Below are 20,784 nucleotides of genomic sequence, written 5' to 3'. Positions count from 1 at the left end.
GACAGTTTATAGAAAAATCACTAGACGCACAATTCTATGCCAAGTGGCATGAGAGCATTGATGGAACGGGCCATTTCGCTACAAATAAATGAGTCTGTTGCGGCAGCTTATTGCTGTATTGTAAATAACAACATTTACCTGTGCTACCTTATCTTCAAGCTTCCTCACGTACATCTACAGGCCTTTCTCATAGCTTCGGCAACACAATAAAACAGCATTTTAAATGACAAGTGACACTTGCGGAGGCAATAACGGAGCCCTTCTAAATAAATAAAATAAAACAAATAACAAGCAGCCTCATATGGGCTATGGGACCGCACTACATGAGAAATAGTAGAAGCCAGTCTGCAATTACAGCATTACGGAACTGTGAAATGAGGAAACATTGCCATCGCCCAGACAGTATATATTTATAAAGATTATAACCATCATTTTGGAGAAAGTGGGGGGCGAGGGGCGAAAGTAAGTGACAATAACAACATGAGCAGCTATGAACATTTCAGAAACAATAGTGACATGCTGTAATGTGACTGGGACAAAGACATGGTTTTGCAAATGGGTTGTGCTGAACGTCCCACTGCAAAATAGAACGTATTTATAGGACGGGGGTGGGGGTACACTCAATATCTTTTCCGCTGTTCAATCAACATGGAATGTGTGTGTGAGAAAATCTAATTAAGTGCTACATTCTCAGAACGCTGTCTGGGGGGGAAGAATGAACACGATGAAACCCATTTAGATACAGAACATTAGAATAAACAGATTAGATCACAGATTATGATTATTTGCCTAAAAACTATTGCTCATCCCTGGTGTTACAATATTTAAATGCTAATATCTGTTAGGCAGTGATCCATTTCAAAGAAAAACTGCTTAAACTAACAAAAAAGGTCCTAGTTTATTCTCGGAAAGCACAATTGAGAAATCAATCATTTCTAAATGTGCAATTTACATGCAGGGATTGGGAGGGGGAAAAAAATACAGAACTTTTTCAAATTATAGCCTATAAACTATACTAATGCTAATAGGAATTACTTTTCTAGATATTTCCAAAAAAACACAAAAAGAAGAAGAGAGAGAAACACAGCAAAGACAGAGAGATTGCACAATAACAAATCAAAAGCGAATAAATAATTTTGCTACTTACCGCAACTTTGCTCCCAGTTATCTGCATGCAGCGGTCAGCGGAGGGTAGTTAATGTGCAAAAAGACACAAACAGCACAATCATTAGTAGGCCAGAATCTCTCTGGTACTATGCAGCTGAAGTATTAGAGCTTACACTTAAATTACTTGCACACTGGCCCTCTCTGCTATGCTGCCTACTCAGCTGAGAATTACACACAACTTAACAGGGTGGAGAGAGAGGGTTCAGACGGACACTAAAGACAATGTCTGCTATTTTGATGACTGCTTGGAACATAAGGATCATGATGAGTTAATCGCTGATCGAGTTTTTAACAGTGGCTCTCTGGTCGCTCATTGGTTTTACATAACGACTGCAGAGAAACAAAAAAGACGTCTGGCGATTGATGCTAAAATGACATGTTTTAAAGAATATAAAATAATGCCCCACTTCAAAAATCTATTGTTTCCAATCCGCAAATCATTAATTCATGACAATCTAGCAGTTTCTATATTAAAGGCATCTTTGACAGGCAATACAAATATCCAGAGGGCATCGTCCCGCAAATTAAATTTTGTAAGAATCTAGAAGATTTTTTACAAAATTAACCCAAATGTGTTATTTTATTCATGAGCAGTTGGTCTCCTAAAATGCCTCCATAGGCCAAAAATCAATCAAATGTCACTGGCACTTTCTATCAAGTGTCAAATTATACATCATAACTCAAGAGTTCAACAAAGTCAGCATGATTCTTTTTGACCCGGCCATGTGACAATTGCTAGGCTGAATATCTAGATTTTTTTTTTTTTTTTTTTCTGAGAGCAGACAACTAAAACTAATGTAAAAACAGATTAATCTCAAACGAGAATTATTCTCACTTCTTCAGTAATACAAAACCGAAGGCAGTAGTTTCTAAAGTTTCAGATCTGTTCTTTTTGTTTTTAACAATCTCCCACAACCATTTTTTTTAAATCAAGGTTTATGACTATAATACCGTCAATTTTGACAGTGATAACTTCTTGAGTAATGGAGTGCTACTTTCAAGTCCAACTTTCCATATTCCAAGTAAATATCCTCAAATGAATCGTCTTGACCCAAAACAAAAAGTCACCTGATTTTGCCATCACCAGACGTGCTGGACGGCTGCCAAATATTGTTAGCACCGTGCCATGTTTGGCTGGGTTTGATAAATGTTGTATTTTTACTGCAGCTTGATCAAAAGAGCAGACATTATCTTGAAACCACATAGAGAACTGTCAGGGAGGAGCCTGAGGGGAAAAGCTGCTGCTAACATCAATTTACACAAATTTCACAAAACAACACCTCATTGTCACTTTACTGTGGTATTAATGCTATCAATTTCCTGAAGAGCATTGAGAGAGAGAAAAAAAAAACAGATGATGGTAATTGTTGCAATGCAGAATTAGGCAGTCATGTAATATGCTAATTATGAAGAAGCTCTATTATGAAGTAGCTCCTGTAAACAAACTTCTGAAGAATGTCATCTTATCAAGAGATGGGTATTTATATCCTCGTTCCAGCTCTTCTCATGACCATCAAATGCTCCATGATGCAAATCTATTCATTTAGTTATTTATTTATTAGCTCCTGTATCCTAGACGGGATCAGTTCATCGCTCAAAAACTGTCATGAATGATTACTAGAACTTGTGCTGTAATTAAGATTCCGTTCCATTTCCAAGTCTCTGTAATACCACAGTATTGACAATGTTCAGGTGATGATCCTGGGTAAGACATCTTTTCCTCCCCCCTCAAAGACCCTGCCTCGACACATTCTGCTCCTCACATGAATCATTTCATTTAAGAGCAAATCAGTATAGCAAAGTCAAAGCTTTTCATGACACTGACAGAGCTAGAGAGAAACGACTGTGTTAGTTGTAGACATGCTTTGGCACTCGTGAGGACAATGACACACCTGTCAGAGACTGAAAAAGTGAGAAAGCATTTCATGAAATGTTAATGGTCAAGGACGTCCACAGAGCGTCAAGGCAACATTGGTTTTCACTGTATGTGGTTTATAGTTATGTTCAGGTTACATACTCCCTGGAAAATTATTTAGCATTGTAAAAACCAAGATGGGTAAACTCTTACCAATATGATAAAAGATATTTACTTATTCCACAAATCAAAATAGTATCTTTAAGATTATTATTTAAAAGCTACACATCCTTGATTCTTAATATTGTGTGCCACCTTCCCAAGCAAAGGCTGATTACATAGGATCACAGAAAAAAATAAAATACAGCCATTATTTTTGTTTAATATATGTAAATATTTATGTCATGCCAAACAGCTTTATGTGGTAAGTACTAAATAAAATGAATGCTTTTTAAAATATATGCAAAAACATCATTAGCTTTCTGTGAGGACTATGTATTTAAATATTTATATAGTATGTATTTGGGTTTTTAAATGCAAAGGCACTTTGCCTTTACATTTTAGTTTGTGGTGGCAATCATTTAAAAGTCTCCTACTGAGACCCCCTGGAAAGTGTGGTGAGGGCTCTTAGTTTTGCCTGCTGAAGGATTCAAGTGGCTTCCTCCAAGACAAAAATGCTAATTTCTTTAAAAAAAAATTTTTTTTAAAAAGTCATGCAAAAGACTTAACAATTATTAATATTAATTATATTAATAAACATGCATTTTATATATCACATTTTGGCAAATAGCTATTCAGAAATGTTCAGTGTGAACAAACAAAAATGGTGTGATCGTATAATATAATAAAAGCATGCACAAATGTGTTCCAAGGAAAGAGGTGTTGGCTGTAAATAATAAAAGGAGCTGTGATCCATGGGAGCTGTAAGTTTGTGTCACCCGAGCAATAATATCTGAGCTATCAAAGAGGACAGACATCGCTGGTGTGAAACTTCTTTATCCTTCCGTCCTTCTTTTATTTCATCGCTCTGCCCTCCTGCCAGGCAGGAGCTGTGGGAGTCTGCCGCACACAGACAGGCAGGAAGGCAGGCTGCGACAGGAATGGATCGGATGGGTTTGTTTTCCCACTAATATTTGCTCTGTAAAGCTGTGTGCTGAAACACAATCTACTGTAGGCAGATCGGCACACTCGGGGAGATAGCAGCAGATTAAGTGGGATGGATGGACTCTCCTCTCCCTTCTTTTATTTAGACGGGTTTGGGTTATTAATGCGGAGGTGTGCAGAGGCCGTCTCCGTGCTGTCTGCTCTTGGCCCCGCTCACCCCTGCTAAATTACATCTGCAGCGGCTTAAGCGGAGACCACGGGCCTCCTCTACCACCAGACCACCACTTAATTACTCCCACTCGCAAACCAAAGAGAGGACACTGACCCAGTGCAGTCAGAGACGGACAGCACAGGAGTGGCTTTCTCTGGACGTGTGTCAGTGTTCGCGTGTAAGCATTAGTCAGTGCAACTCGAAAACACCCTTGGTAGCTACTCAATATACAAAGAAAGTGCATTCGCAGATTGATCTCTGGAAGATGAACAAAATGTGAAGGTTTTAGTTACATTAGTCAAGTGAAAAAAACACTTGCAGCAAAAAAAAAAAGATCCTGCCATCTCATGCGTCTGAGAGCTGTGAAATTTGTAAACATTATTAAAGTCAACATGGAATCAAAATCGACCCATTTATTTTCTCAATACATATTCTTGGTATTATTCTGCACAATTTAAGTACACTAAATTCAGAAAAAAAAAGTCTTTTAGCAAAATAACCAAAGTAATTTAAACTAATGTCCAATATTTTTCTGCGCTTTCTGAACAATGTTTTTAGCAACAGAATGGCAAATTATGGCCAATAAAAACATTGTAGAGCTGAGTACAGCTCAGTTAAAAAAAAAAAAAAACTACTAAAATGTTCCATCTTTATTCCCCAAAAATACAGTTTTACAATATAATTGTATTTGGATGACTGTGGGAACCCTGAATAACATTTCTCCAATTTAATTCTTCACCAATTTTTCAATCTCTCCCCTCCAACCAGTTTTTATGATGCAAAACAATTCAAATGGATAGAGGCAATCCTACTGCTTTTTCTTTTCTGTTTCACTCAGAAAGATGTCACACTGCAGAAGTAAACGGATACAGATTCCAATTCATGTTGATTTCAAATGTTTGTCATCAAAAAAGAGCCATTAACGCTCTTTGACTCATAAATATCAAAAATCATAAAAGACAAGGACACTTTTAAAATAATCAAAGATTTCCCCCCACCTATAATAGCATTGCCTTAAAGCAGCATATTTAAAAAAATAAAACAGTAATATAATTTGAAAAAGGCTTATTAAAGGCTCCCACAAAATCACAGGTATGCAGATAGCTTGGTTAGTAGCTTGAGCTGAATGTTTAAAAGAGGAGGAGGAGGAGATCTCTGGGTGCTAGAGTTGAGCATTACAGGGAAAAGTGTGTTGTGCCTGTGGTAAACATCTCTTATCACATAAAAGCACATCTCTTTCCTAGAATGCAGAGCACACGTTCCAAACCTCCTCCTCGCTTGTCAGAGATCGCTGTGTACAGCTTCCACAGTGACATGCTGCTGGTGAGTGCCTCTGGTGGTGCTGAGGGGGCTCCAGGGGTGCAGAGAGACAGGAACCCCCTCCCTCCTCCCCACTTCCCGCTTTGAGACTACAATACTAATATGTGAATCATATTTCACAATTCATGCCAGGCTCGCAGGGCTGACAATGAGCCTGCTGCAGAATTCAATCATCTCTGATTATCATCATTATTAATAATGCTGATTAATTATCATAGCCGGGAGGAAAGCTAATGAAAACGGATGCTGAAGGCCAGCCGGAGGAGCCAGTGGCAGAGCGGGTGAAGGGGATCGTGGTGTTTACGTGGAGTCTAACCACGGCAGGACCTACTTCATAAAGGGAATGAAGAGAATTCGCCTCGAAAGCCTTGGATTACCCCGAGAGGCGGTGGAGTTCTAGCCTTTATTCATCTATGGTGATGAAAGAGCCATGTTTCAGCTTACCGAGCAGAGACAGTAATGCGTACCAAATTCTAATGAAAACTTGATCCCCGGCAATATGAAGCTTTTGGAAAGTGCAATACAACAAAAGCAGCCTGATAAGCACCCAGAATAAAAAAAAAAGGTGAGAGGAGAAAAATACCAAATAAATAAATAAGAATAAATAATAATAAAAAAAAGAGCTAAAGGAGGCAGCAATCAAAGATTTGGGGCTTTAGCAAGAGCAGGCAGAAAGCAGATCAGGTTAAGCTCATTATTCCATAGTGTCTCGTCATGTGGTTCATCCCCACTCTCTCCTATGTCTGTTTCTCTCTTTCTAAGACCGGCTGACCCGTGTTTTGTGGCGCACTTACAGATTTGGCTGTTGCAGAAATGTACTGGACCACCATCTCACGTTTAGTGCTCAGGTCCTTCTCTCGCAGGGGGGCCTTGCGTTCTTCATTCAGGTTCATGTCCTCCTGTAGACGCAAATAAAAATATGTTAAATATATATTATAATAAATGTATCATATTAAATATCAAATTTAATGCAAAATATCGAAACATAGCTCATTTTTTTTATTTTTTATAAATAAACTCTGAAAATTGTTCTCACTGCACATTCATGACCACAGTAAGGACACTGTCCTATAGAGCTAGGTTAGATTGAGTAATGAATCCTTGAGATATGTTTATCAATTCCATGACAAGTCAAGGAGACGTTGTATGTGCACAAAGAGTCTTTCTCCAGAGATGCACCCAGGCTGTATTTCTATGGAGCCATGCTGCCCTCTGGTGAAAAGAAAAGGGACTGTGTCTTCTATGCATTCAAATGAGACCAAAAAAAGCCATGTCTGAAAACTGTTACTCTGTGCGTTTGCTACATGTGGCTAATAGCACATCCACTGAATTGGTGATAAAGTGAAGGACATCTTTTCAGAGATGAACATTTCAGTAGTTTTACATCAAGCCACTGTCTCTCTCCTCTTCGTTTCCCCTTGCGTAAAACAAGGCCTTTAATGAATCAGTGAGCCCTGTTGATGTGGCATCTTAATTGGCTCCTTAATCCAGTTCCCGCTCTCCAGTATGATTTACCCATCATAATTAATTATGTCCTCAAAGCTTGGAATTATTAAATCAAAGGCCAGGGCTGGCATAATTAATTCCTTTTATGCAAGCAGCCAGATCCACTGATGCAAAGGTATAAATAAGTGCCTTTTTTTCTCTTCAGCTGCAATTTGAGTCTGCTTTCTTTATACTCCAACTTGAAACTCTATTAATCTCAGTGCCAAGGAAACTTCATAAAGTCATTCAGAGGAACAATAAAACTAACAATACAGACCATTAAAAATAAAAGAATACGGTGTGTACGGGATGCGAGTCTGATCTCCCAAGGGCACAGAGGAGAAGTGCCAGGAAAATGGGAATCAGTATATCTATCTCTCACTTTAAATTGTTGTGGAGAGTGGCCAAGTTTCCCAGAGTAAAAAAAAATACAAAAAGGCATAATTTTTCATGTTTGATCTTGGTCAATTGGGTTATTTTGTGGTGGGCTTCTGAAGACTTCTCCAGAATAGAAGCAATCCGCTTAGGTCTGTAAGGACAGCCGAAAGAAGACTTATTAGTCAAAGTGCCATAAATCAAAATAAGCCAAATGTACTTTTGAGAGTCCAGCGGCGTATATGAGCCAAAAGTTCAAGGAGAAGCTATTTCTCCATCAATCTGGAAGAAAGGGAACAGGATTGTCACAATTACGCCGCCACGGATATTTCAGTGCATCTAGCAAAATATACCCAATAGCTAAAGTACATTCAACAGAAGGCAAAAGTACATCGGATGTCCCCCAAAAAAGCTAGAATAATGGAGAAAGGGCATCTGACCAAATGCTCCCTAAGAACAGTTTGGGGAGGGAAGATGAAGAGAAGTGGGTGAGGGGGGGGGGGTTGATTGCAACTGCAGGGGTAACGTTCTGATCTCATCAATCCCAGAGTCCTTCTCTGGACCAGCCGCATCTCTGTCTATCTGAATGTTAATAGTGCTTGAGGAATAGCTGCGGTTGACTGAATGATGATGCAAACCGGAGGAGCTGGCATGTCACATCCTGCCAGCGCTGTTTCTCAGCAAGAGAGGCACGTTAAGAGCCCTCACCCATGTCTTAACACACTTTTACCCAGCTCATGAAAGGATTTACCGCTGTGCATTTTTATCAGGCCTTGAGTCCAGCTGCGCACATGCACACACAATGGCAAGGACGGCGACACTGGCTCTCTCTCCTCATGCGCGCATTAAGGCGAGAATATAATATGCTTGGGGCCATGGCCACTAACCCCCTTCATCAAAGAGCCAGGGCTTTCATTTGTCGAAGAGCTCCTGTGTTTACTAGAGCCCTTTGATGACTGACCACATTAGTGCGCCCTTATTTTTCTTGCACCGAGCCATGCACTGCACTGCAATCTGAGAGATCTGCCCACTGGCATTAAAGTGTATATTGGGGGGGCTAGGGCTGGCTCATTTATTTGCATCCGGTCAATGCTTCAAGTTTGTATATTGAACAATGACCTCAAATTTAGCCTGAACACTGATGATGTGAATCAATACATACATGCACAACGAGCATGCAGGAGGGAAACGCAAGTATAAAAGCTCTCCCACAGCTTCATGTATTAGGCTGAATGTGGTTTTGTTTTGTGGCTCATGAATCTTTTCTATATGGAGACCAACTGAGCTGATTCATAACCTCAATGTCAATTGCGGCTGGAATACCAATGCGTTTTTCGCTCAATTGTTTCATTATGATTATTATGCTTTCAATACAAAAAAAAACCAGTTCCGTTCTGTGCAACATGTTTCAGGCCTGTAAACCTGCCTGGCTTGTCAAGCAGCAAATTGAAGCCCAGGTTTAATGTTCCGCTATCTTGAGAACAAAAACAGCAATTGAGAGGTTATGTGAGTGACAGGCAGTTACTAACGCAACAAGAAAATATGGAGGGCCAAGAGTCTCTGGCGGGTGGAAGATTGGTGCAAACATTTGAAACAAATGAACAAATCAAACTGATTATAGCCCACCATGTCAGAGAATGCAAGGCAATTACAGAAAATGTGCTGTATGACTCAGTTCTACATATGACCAGGCCATCTGATCACAAGCACAGAACAATTGAAAACAGTGTAAGATAGGCTTAGGTCTACCATTTTAAAGCTTTATAGAAAGACACAATATCCGCCAAAATACTATAACATTAGTGAAAAGTAAGCATGAAGGCAAAATTAGACAAGGGACACTGTTCAGCTATATCAGGGATTGGCAACTGGTGGCCCATGGTTGTCTTTTTAGTACAGCCTGCTGAATCATATTAGACTTGGATGATCAATTTTAAAACATTTGAAAACCAAGTCACATAAAGATTGCTTTCAGTTTATGATGTTAATATCATCTCCAACCAGGAGAGGTCGCTAGTTTCCGGCTGCTCCCTGTATTAATTTCAGCGTGGTAGGACATGCACTCTTATGTAACCATTCACAAACATTAGCAAATAATAAATAAAAAACTGACGAAACTGATGAAAACAGTATTTTCCAGTCAAGATGGTAAACAGATGATCTTTTTACCAGGTTCAAGGGCACACCCATATGTTTGGAAATATATAATAAATCGCCATCACACCACTGCTCAAAAACAGCGGGGACGCCAGAGTTGCACTTGCCTCAAATTCATAGGCAACAAAAGCTTTTGCTAAATGAATGACAGAATTTTTTGCACTTAACTTCTTATTAGGGGTTCCACGGGTCCTTAAAACATATTCAGTTAAACTGTTTACATTTAAGGCATCTTAAATAGTACAAAAAAAATCTAAATTATAGGTCTTTGGGGACGAATATGGATTATATGGATCAATACGATGATTAAACATCAAAAGGCTACTATTTTACTGAATAAACTTGAGTGCAACACATTACTGCAGTGACCGGAAAGAACTCTAATGCATTATAAAAATCTAAACAATTAAGACACTAAAATATATGTAATTTAAAATAATAATAAATTGATAATAATTGTAAATGAATATAATCATTGATAGTTTTGACTCATTCATTTTCTTAAAAAAAAAAAAAAAAATATATATATATATATATATATATATATATATATATATATATATATATATATATATATATATATATATATATATATAGAGAGAGAGAGAGAGAGAGAGAGAGAGAGAGAGAGAGAGAGAGAGAGAGAGAGAGCGAGAGAGAGAGAGAGAGAGAGACGTTTGAGGTCTTCTTTAATAATTCAATAAAACATAAAAGACCTATATTTTTAAATAAAAAACGATTCAAACATACATATATTTACAATTTTCTCATACAAAAAAAAATTAATTAAAAAAAAAAAAAAAAAGAAATTAAACACTAAATCTCCCTGATCATCAGCTTCACATAAAAAACTATCAACACCCCACACATGAAAAAAAATTTGACATTATTAATGAGGCTATAGAAAGCATATTCCATAATTAGTCTTTTCTTTATAAACCCTCTCATCATCAGAACAGCATCCACATTTTCCCTCCCTTCTACTTTATTTTTCCTTGTACACCAGATTGCCAAATTTTGCTGCACCATATAAGAAATTGTATAACACAACTTTAGATTTTTTTTTGTTTTAAATATTTAGGACCAAAAATAAACAATTCTTGATTAAGAGAGAGAGAGAGAGAGAGAGAGAGAGAGAGATGTGAATGTTCTGTAGGCCACTAATAAAGAAATGGACCTCTGTATATTTGTTTGTTGCAAATTTACAGACAATGCAAATGAGATATTTACATTGGCTTGTTGGGGTAATATTTCTGTCCAGTCCAGAATTAGCATAACTGTACAAGATTTATTGTTTATAAAATATTTAAAAACAAATTGTTCATACTTTATCATTAGTTATACTTTAATTTCCTTATATAAGAAGGAAATGATGTAAGACGGATGTAAAAGGTGTGTGGACGTGGATTAGTAATCTGGCCTCTTGGTATAAAGGATAAAAAATGCTCGCCCTCATCATTATCAAAGTTGGCCATCCCTGAATCCCTGAATATTTTCTACTGTAACATTAAAAATTGTTACTTGCTTTGCAAGCCCAAGAAACTGATTCCCTCAAGACCACAATTCAGTAAACCAAAAGATATAAATACCATGTTTGATATCAGGATATCAGATATCTGGTCCCAAGAAACACAAGAACCAACAATGTTTGATGTCCAACCTGAGGCAATGTGTCGAAATGCCCAGTATTTTATATGGTAGCTACAGCACACAATTATTATTATTATTTTTTTTTAAATGATGATTTAAATTTGATCCATTCCCCACCTGCTTCAAAAATATACTTTTGTACATAGGTCAAAGGGGCAACAACTTTCTCAACTTCTTATTTTTTCATTTACAAAATGAATGAATGAATGAATACACTAACATGCAAGAGTTGGGGAAGTAGTGGCCTAATAGATAGAGAGTTTGACTCCTAACCCTAAGGTTGTGGGTTTGTGTCTTGGGCCAGCAATATCACAACTGAGGTGCAAGGCACCGAACCCCGAACTCCTCCCCAACTGGCGCCGCAGCATAAATGGCTGCCCACTGCTCCGGATGTGTGTTCACTGCTGTGTGTATCCACTATGGATGGGTTAAATGCAGATGGCCACAGATTGGCTTGCCATAACTTCAGTAAATTGCTTTTTAAAATACATTTTAATTATTATTATTATTTTTTTAAATGATAATAATAATTTCAGAACATTACGGTTTCATTGTATTTTTAGTTGAATAAATGCAGTTGTTGTTGAGCATTTTTTTCAAAAATATTAAAAAAAAATTATCTTACTGACCCCGAAATTTGAAAGGTAATAATGAACTATGTGTGTTATTTTTGTAAGGTTCTTTGTAAGGTAATGTCTTTGATATAAAAAATATAAAAAAATATAAAAATCGTACTGACCTGCAAACAATATTATATCAAGTAGCTGTAATTTATTCAGATTAGAAAGCAAAAAGAAATATCAATAGAAAGCCTTTGCAATCATCACACAGAACAAGACTATTGAGCAATTGTTCACCACACAGATGGTAAGCAGTCCATTTCTCCACATAAATGCTGCCTCTTTTGAAAAATGTGTCGAAGAATTTGGCTGGTGGGAAGCCCAGTAATCTTTCTACTTTGAGCACAGTAATCTTTCGCCTTAGCCTTTTCGCCTTTCAATTATCAATGTGTATGGTATCAACCTAATGAGGTGTACAATTCACCGTGGAGCCTGGAAGGCAGTTTAGAGTACATAAAATGGGCACTGAAGATCAGTTCTGCTCAGGTGCTGCAAAATTGGCAGAGTTTCCAATCTACAGACAATAAATCAAAAGAAACAGTCAAATAATAAAAAAAGCATCATATACAGACTCTGCTGTGACAGATGCAGGTTGGGGAGAGCTCTGACCCCCCCCAAAAAAAACTAATACAAAGCAAACATTTTTCTTGTCTGGGAAATAATCCTTCCATTGTTCTGCAGCCAAATTTTGTTATTTGACTTGTCTAGGCCAAAACAAGCGTGAGTTCAATTGAGGCCAGTGTATGCAGCAGCCCTGTCGGTTTTGGTGTCTTGGGAATTGAAAGAAGTGTGTGTCTATGTACAGATAAACAGAGCGGGAACTTCAAAGGTAGGCTGAAGACTGCATTCAGTCCTCATCGCAAGTAAAATAAAACTGTTTAGACAATAATGTGCTGCTTCTCCCTATCCATAACGGTAGCTTGTTCTATCCTATGTGGTGGATGCTCTATTGACAGCTGTCAACATATCACACTTGATGACAGAATTAGCGAGAAGAGTCATGCATATAAAAGCTTGGTAGCTAATGTATATTCTCTCCCAGAGGCGAAAACGAACAAGTGTCAAGTCTAGCCAATGCTCAGTTAATGGAATCTGTCTGCATAGTGCGCAAAGCACTCAAGTCCCATTTTCCACTTGTGATTGACAGCAGAAGAGAGACAAGGAAAGATAAGGTGTCTTTGATTATCTATGCATCATAAACGTGACTTCGCTACTACAGACACTTGAAGAAACAAATGAGTCACTAACGCACTGGGCTTGAGATCGTTGGTTTCAATTCCAGGAAGGAAACAGGTCATTATACAAATGACTAAAACAAAAATAACCTACTACAAAAGTACTCCCTTGTGAAAAAGAAGTACACTTTGGCACACTTTATTAAATAAAAACATGCTTATAAACTTCAAAAAGAACAAAAATATAACAATTTAAAAGAATAAGCTTAAATGCAAACTGAATGTAACATTTCCATGCACATAACAGCATGTTAACTGCAATTAAATACAATAGTTAAATTTATATTTAATTTTAAGTGATTTTTGTTCCATTTAAGTAAGACTTAAATATATATTTATTAGTAATTTTCATAATTATGTCTACTGGTCTTTGAAATATGGTTTAGTTTTCATTTTAATGAAAAATGTAGCAATTTTGTATATTTAAATATATTAACTTAAACTGTAACATCAAATAACACACTAGAGTAAATCATGTGCTAGAATGTTAATCAGCACATCAAAATAAGTGTACTTAATTACATGATTTAAAGTAAAACTTTATATTTGGCATCTTTTTTGTAATAAGCACTCTCCTTTTCCACAAGGGATTTGCGAACTAAATGCTTGAGAAAAATCCTTGTTAAACTCATTTAATGATGCTGGCCAAGTGTGCGAGAGTGGAAATGTCACTGAGAAGTCTGGTTCTGATGGCCTAATTGACACCCTTAACATGAGCTCCATGCTTTGAAATGCATCAGTGAAAAAGTGCGTCTGAGGTCAGACAGTGCCTGGAGCACAGTGCAGATCTCATTGTAGATGGAAAACAAACTCACCATCATCTTCTCAAACAAGTCCACAATCTCTTTCTCTGACAGGTTCATGGAGCACTCATCGAATAGCGGCTGGGGCACAGGCAGCTCGTTCTGGGTGGAGATAGGGTCTGTGGGGTGCTGGATAAGGGGCTTCTCCTTCTTCGTGCCTTGCTTTCGAAAACTGGTGATTCTGTCACGCTGGAAAGACAGTTGAGTTAAAGTGAAGTAAATAACTCGTGTTTATGTCAGAACATATAAACAACCACAGCACTAATACTGTTCAAGGCCTTCTGAAGAAACGGTTTAACCTTTAACTGATCAAATAGTGACAGTAAAGACATTAACATTTCTATTTCAAATAAATTATGTTCTTTCAAATTTACATTTATCAAAGAAAAAATATTAAGCAGCGCACCTATTTTCAACACTGATAAGATTAAATGTATCTCAAAAAACAGTAAAAAAAATGACTGAAGGATCATGTCACAATGAAGATTACATGAATAAATTACATTTTGAAATGTAATCAAAAAGGAAACGTTTTAAATTGTAATGATATTTCAAAATATTACGTTTTTTACTGAATTTTTGATCAAATAATTGCAAATAAGTTGCCTCAAAACTAAATACACTTGGACCAATAACCACAAAACCTTCCTTACAATTTCATGGAGGTCTTTTTAAGTTAGTACAAAACAGTTTGGTTACTTATTATAAAAGTTGAAATGTAAGTTTAAAGTTCATTGCTTGGCATTTGACTCACCTGCTCCCTTGTTACTTTACCTTTCCAGGCTGTACTTTTAATAGCAAGGGGTGATATTACCTGTGTCATATTTCCACTAGTTCATGTTCACTTTACAGTCATAATGAATACAGAGACAATATCACAGACAGCACTCTAGACTACATTAGACGGCAAAATGTGACTTTGATGGGTTTAAGGTTTCTAATTAGAAAGAGATGTGAGAGGCATCCACCAGCATTCCAGTCATGGGTTACTGGCTCAGAGAGAGTAAAAACGGATCATGCACTAATAGTCAATGTTAGTCTGTCATTGAAAACAGAGGGAACATGCATATATAGATGAATTCAAAACAAATAAATGAAAAGAATGTAAATTTAAAGTGTTCAAGGAGAGACCAAAGTCAAAATGAAGACAAGGTCTGACAACTTATTATGAACGACTGCATCAAGTTGCCATATGTGTCTGCTTGAACTCCGGCTTGCTGACCTGGAGTGATCTTTAGACTGATCGATTATGGCAGACCTGATGACAGGGTGATAAATAAAAAATAGTTTTGCTTTGCTTTTTTTGTCTTTGATCTCTCTTTGTCGATCACTTCACTTTAACAGCACTCTGGTAGTCGTGGCGACGATGAGAAAAAGAAAAAAACTAAAGAGAAAAAGAAAGACACAAAATAAAAGAAACAGACACCTTACCATGTCATCAGCCAATGTTTTTATGTGTATGTTCTGTTGAAGGGAAGGGACAACATAGAAATGAGGGCCAACGGAAACACTGCTATGCCTTTGTGCATGGGAGAACCCATAACCACATGCAATCAATGACAGATTTATGCAAAATAAAATAAATAAATAAAAAGGCTTATCAGATCATAAGAAAACACTGCAGCAGAGAAAGTGAACCCACTGCTGGTACAACTCTGAATGCATTTATATCTCTTTTACATGTAAAGTGGAGTCTGTTCATTTACAACATAAACAAATCTTTGTTTATATGACAGCAGGACTAATGAAGATAAATTCTTGAAACATATCACTTCACACCAACTGGCCTTACAAAAGCAGAAATAAAGCTTTGATGAGCAAGGCTAACTAAAAACAGACACATCTGCCCAGTATCACAGCAGAGACAATACAGGAAGAGGAGACAGACCACTCAGAGGAAAATTATTGAGGAAATAGCAAAAGCTTGCCAAAGATCTTTGCTCCTTTCAGCTCCATGTGTTCATTCTTCAGAATGAACAGTCAGACTATGTTTACATACACGTTACAATAATTCCAAATTACATTTGATATGATTAGACATTATAAATTTGATATGAATGTACGTTATATGAATATTAGGGCTGGGACAACGCGTCGAAGTCATCGATGACGTCGACGCAAAAAATACGTCGACGCAAAATTTTTTTTTTTTTTGTAAAAGCACTCTCTGTATTAGCTTAAAAGCCCTCAAGTTTACATTTACATACTGTATTCTTTCAATTGCTCTAAACAAGTATTTTGGGTGACCTTTTTTATTGAATACTAGACATCAAGTTGTTGTTATTTTCATCTGAAAGAACTTCTTTTTTCAGTAAGCTAGGCCCTATGTGTTCAGTAAGCTTGTTTCAGTAAGCTATGTGTTTTCAAGGTTTCAAGGTTTTATTGAATGCAATCTCTATACAAGTGCAAAGTAATGCATTCTTAGTCAGTCTTTTATTTTGTAATTTTAAGAGCAATAAACATATATTGCAATGTTAAGGAATTGATGTTTTTTTCATTCAGATATGTAAATCAACATGTATAAATTGTTAGTAGTCAATTAATGGGGAGATAATCGGAATCAAATCGGCCCGAAAAATTAATCGTTAGATTAATCGATGCATCGAAAAAATAATCGCTAGATTAATCGTTTAAAAAATAATCGTTTATCCCAGCCCTAATGAATATATACATGTAAATATTTTCGAAATATATACTGTATGTGTGTCTCTTTATATACATAATAAATATACACAATATACAAAAACTTTTATTTTGGATATTATTAATCACAATTAATCATTGCCCAGCACTACTTTATTAAAAATATTTATATTACTACTACTACTAATAATAATAATAATAATAATAGTAATAATAATAATAAAAGGGCAATAATTCTGATTATAAGATTAATTATTAAGATATTGGTATGCTAAACATAACCTAAAGACACTTTGGCAAACCAGATTAACCAGAATAGTCATGCTGTTCATTTGCAAAACATTTCTAAAGAACATTTTGCAAGTTATTCTATAAATCACTATGCACATAGCTTTAATATCCACATATTACCTAAAAAAACTATATCAAAAACATGTACTTTAAAAAATCATTTGCCACACCACAGAACCATTAACGTGAACTAAAGAAGGAACAAAACGTGAATAAAATCAGGGGATCTGGGAAAACTTGAGTGTCTTCAAACCTGTGACTTTTTAAGAATGTTGGGTTTTAAACAACATTGATTGGACCCCATGGACTTTCATTGTATGAAAAAAATTACATTTTTAGGTGGTGAATTAACTCTTTAATGCCTTAACTGCTAATTTAATCATTTATATTATTTAGTAGACACCTTTAATCAATGCAACGTATAACTACAACACTACAACAGGATTCCATCTTAGAGTGTAACACAGTAACATTAAGAAGTGCTGCTAATTAAAGTTCCAGAACTGCTCCGAAAAGTATGAACTAATACAGAGATGTCTGTGAAACAAGAGAAAAAAGTGACTTTTCTGGTAAAGATGGTGGACTAAAGAAATCTTGCTAGTTGAGCTAATCAATCAACCCAATACTGACAGCAAAACATAGGCAATCCCATGCTGGTTACCAGAATCCAAAACCCAACACATGCTGGTCTATCCAGCAGGGTCTGCTGAATCTCACTGTGAATTCTGCTCTTCATGATGCAATCCATTAGATACATCTTTAAACCTGATCAGTCTGACTGTATTGACCTCAAACACAATTTAAAAAAACACCATTTTTCCCTCCGCCTTCACTCACTTCCTAACAGATGTGCTTTATCTTTTTGGCTACAGCAGGGATAGACGTTTATGAGATGGAGCACGCGGAGGGAGAGATGGGGGTCCATATGCCGTGCGGAGCGGGATGAGTGTTAACGAGCAGAGCTCCGCGGAGGAGCTGCCATAAAGCAGAACTTCCCGCAGGTTTCCTCACTCTACAGTTAATCTCTCAGCCCCCCGGGTCCTGCGCTTACCCAGCCATTATAGCACTGCCCCAGGGCTGCAGGCTGCACCCTGCTTTTTGAAACAGTTGGGATGGAATGGGAGGTTTGATCTGAATGGAGGTGTGTCATGGGATATAATAATACACAAACCTTTAATAACAAAGATCATATAATGCTTTAAAAGGGCCATAAAGAGGTCAGTACAAAGCCCAAACCAAACTTGCCAGCAAATACTTTTATGGAAGGATATTGTTAAAATAATAATGACTGAATTGGGATTATTGTATTAAAGATCCAACAGCCTGAAGTGGCTTCATAGTGAAAGGCCCTGTATAACACAGATGTGCATTTGTTATTGAAAGTAATTAAAATCCTAAAATCTAATTAAAAACCATTTAACAACTTTGCATAATTGTGTTTTGACTCTAGGGCTGGTCATTAATATTGCAGCTCAACAGCACATCAGACAGTCAACAGGGCCAAATATTGCATTATGATTTAACGACACACCTTCGGGGCAACAGAACTTTATTAAATTCTTTATCAAAATAAAGCTTTATTCATTACAGAAAATTCCCAAGCCCCCACAACAGCAGTATTAATGCAGCCCCCGGCTCCTGCATGAAGAGCGACATAAATTGCAGTGGAACAGGTCAACACATTACACAACTACTTAGGCCCAAGTTAACTCTCAAGTTAGCTAATTGGAGACACTCGAGAGAAAAGAACAGCTTCATTTTGGTTTGAGAGTCCTAATGTAAGGCTCGCTTGTCAGCAGATGTGCAAATGATGTGCTATTACATGTTCCGCCACTAGACGGCACACACCATTCAACACACACTGTTGGTCAATCAATGTTTTACAAGAGCCATTCAAAGCATTAAGCAGCCTTACAAACATGGCCAAAATTTAGGAAAGGAGACAGTAGCTTCTAGCTGACACCATCTGCTTCACTGGCCATACTAACATTGAGAAAACAACCAAAGGGGATGGGGATAGCAACAAGAAGCTGTTGCTAATGCTTTCTGGGAAATCGGGTTATTTTAATTGGTCTTAATTGTACTCAAACAGTGGATCGTTTGAACCTAACAGTTTTTGGCAACTCACAGTCACTCCGCCTCGAGAACGGAGCTTTTGGTGGCCAGCAGCTCCTCTCGTTCACACTCTTCACACATGGATGTTTTAATTAAATACAGAGCTGGGAAGAGTGTGTTGAATCCTATAATAGACGAACACAAATATCAGGCTGGATTTCACAGCCAGAATCAAGATATTAAAAATAATGGGTTTCTAACTGGTCATAAACCTTGGTGATGCAGATAATCCTGCAGTAGAGTAAAGCCCAGATCACTCTTGATTAAATATCAGAGCTGCTCTTATTCTGTGGGGTGCTCACTTTGACCACTACCTACTAGAATAAACACTGATTGTTGGTTGTATTTGCCCACAGAGTGAGAGTACAGGCCAACAGGATACCAAACAAAAGCCTGATGTGAAGAGACACAATGGTAATGCAACAAAAGGGGGTGGCTATAGGACACGCCAAGCAAATCAATCATTCACAGAGACAATAGAGCAGAAAATGGCATAAATGATGTTGAATCATTTCTAAATAATTTCATAATGATTTAATTCTCAACCTGTTTAAACAACTACATCTATCCCTGACATTATCATTTAATTCACATCAAATTAAATATGACACAGTTTCCACATATATTTTTTTGTATTATTGAACATTAGTGTCTTATGTCAAATTGCTGGCGTCACTAAGAACACTACACGTGGTGAAATCACTAGGACTGCACAATATATTTCCGTATTATAACAGTTATCACCTGATATGTTTAATGTTGACACCAATATTGGATAGGTTACATATTAGCAAAACAAAAAAATTATATTCATTATTTTTCATACTGAAAGTTATAAATGTTCACTTAAAGTGTTTAAAATTATTGATGTATTTGTGCTTTTAGATTGTTTTGTATTTTTTTTAATTGATATAAATAAATGAATAGTATGATTTTAGTTGTACAAATCGGAGTACACAATCTATAAGTTAAATATTTTTTAACAGTAGAAAATATTGGTTATTTATTAATTATCAATCATTATAATTATTGGTTTATTGGTGCATTCAAAAAAACATTGTATAATACACAACCACCTGGTTAATGCTTCAATACAACTCAAGGTTTTAGTCAAATCTTTTATGCTTACATTTACATCAGATGCACAACTACGGCTGATGTTTACTAATGTGCTGTACTGAGATATCACTAAGTCAAAATGGCCACGGAAAACAACTGTAATTCAATCCACCTGCTTAAACGTTGACATTAACATGCTGAAATGCACATTAAGCTGTGATGTTATCTCCAACTCATATTAGTCGAATGAAATTGAGAAACGGCCATCAATTTTCAACAAGAAAGCAGCACAACACAGTTTGCAGAGGCTGGCGCTGGGTCAGCCCTGCTGGGGAGTCTGGGGTGATGCCAGACATGCCTGTTCGCCATCTCTGCAGAGATACTGCAGCAGGCCTCATAGATCTGTGCATGCAACTATAGTACATCATCATTTTCACCACGAGGCAAAGTGGGAACATCCAGCAGAAGGGGTGGCCGACTCCTTGACTTCATTTTCAATCCGTGGCTTATCTGAGTGTAGCCAGATAAGGCAGGGCCTGCAGATGTAATCTGTCTAATGATATACAGACTTAAGCTCTTTCTGGTGCTTATATTTCTGTGGTTCTCCCCCAAACAGAGAGGGAGTCTGTGACAACTTGCTCTTTCACTTCACGAGGCGAAACGGTGATGTCATGGTTGGTGTGCAAGTCAAATA

The 20,784-nt window shown here is 37.0% G+C and overlaps 1 protein-coding gene across 1 annotated transcript in view; it reads right to left on the bottom strand.

Annotated features, from left to right (window-relative positions):
• diaph2 (diaphanous-related formin 2) overlaps nt 1–20,784 on the bottom strand; it is a 393,291-nt gene that overhangs the window by 359,716 nt on the left and 12,791 nt on the right. The window contains exons 3-5 of the mRNA XM_059515857.1: nt 15,414–15,446; nt 13,995–14,171; nt 6,452–6,556 (exon numbers count right to left, since the gene is read on the bottom strand). Of these exons, the coding sequence (XP_059371840.1) occupies nt 6,452–6,556; nt 13,995–14,171; nt 15,414–15,446 (315 nt within the window). The remainder of the gene's footprint in view (nt 1–6,451; nt 6,557–13,994; nt 14,172–15,413; nt 15,447–20,784) is intronic.

Source organism: Carassius carassius, chromosome 29 (assembly GCF_963082965.1).
Source record: "Carassius carassius chromosome 29, fCarCar2.1, whole genome shotgun sequence".
NCBI classification, from domain to species: Eukaryota; Metazoa; Chordata; class Actinopteri; order Cypriniformes; family Cyprinidae; genus Carassius; species Carassius carassius.
Note: the sequence above shows the minus strand (reverse complement) of the source record. Positions and strands in the feature narration are given on the sequence as shown.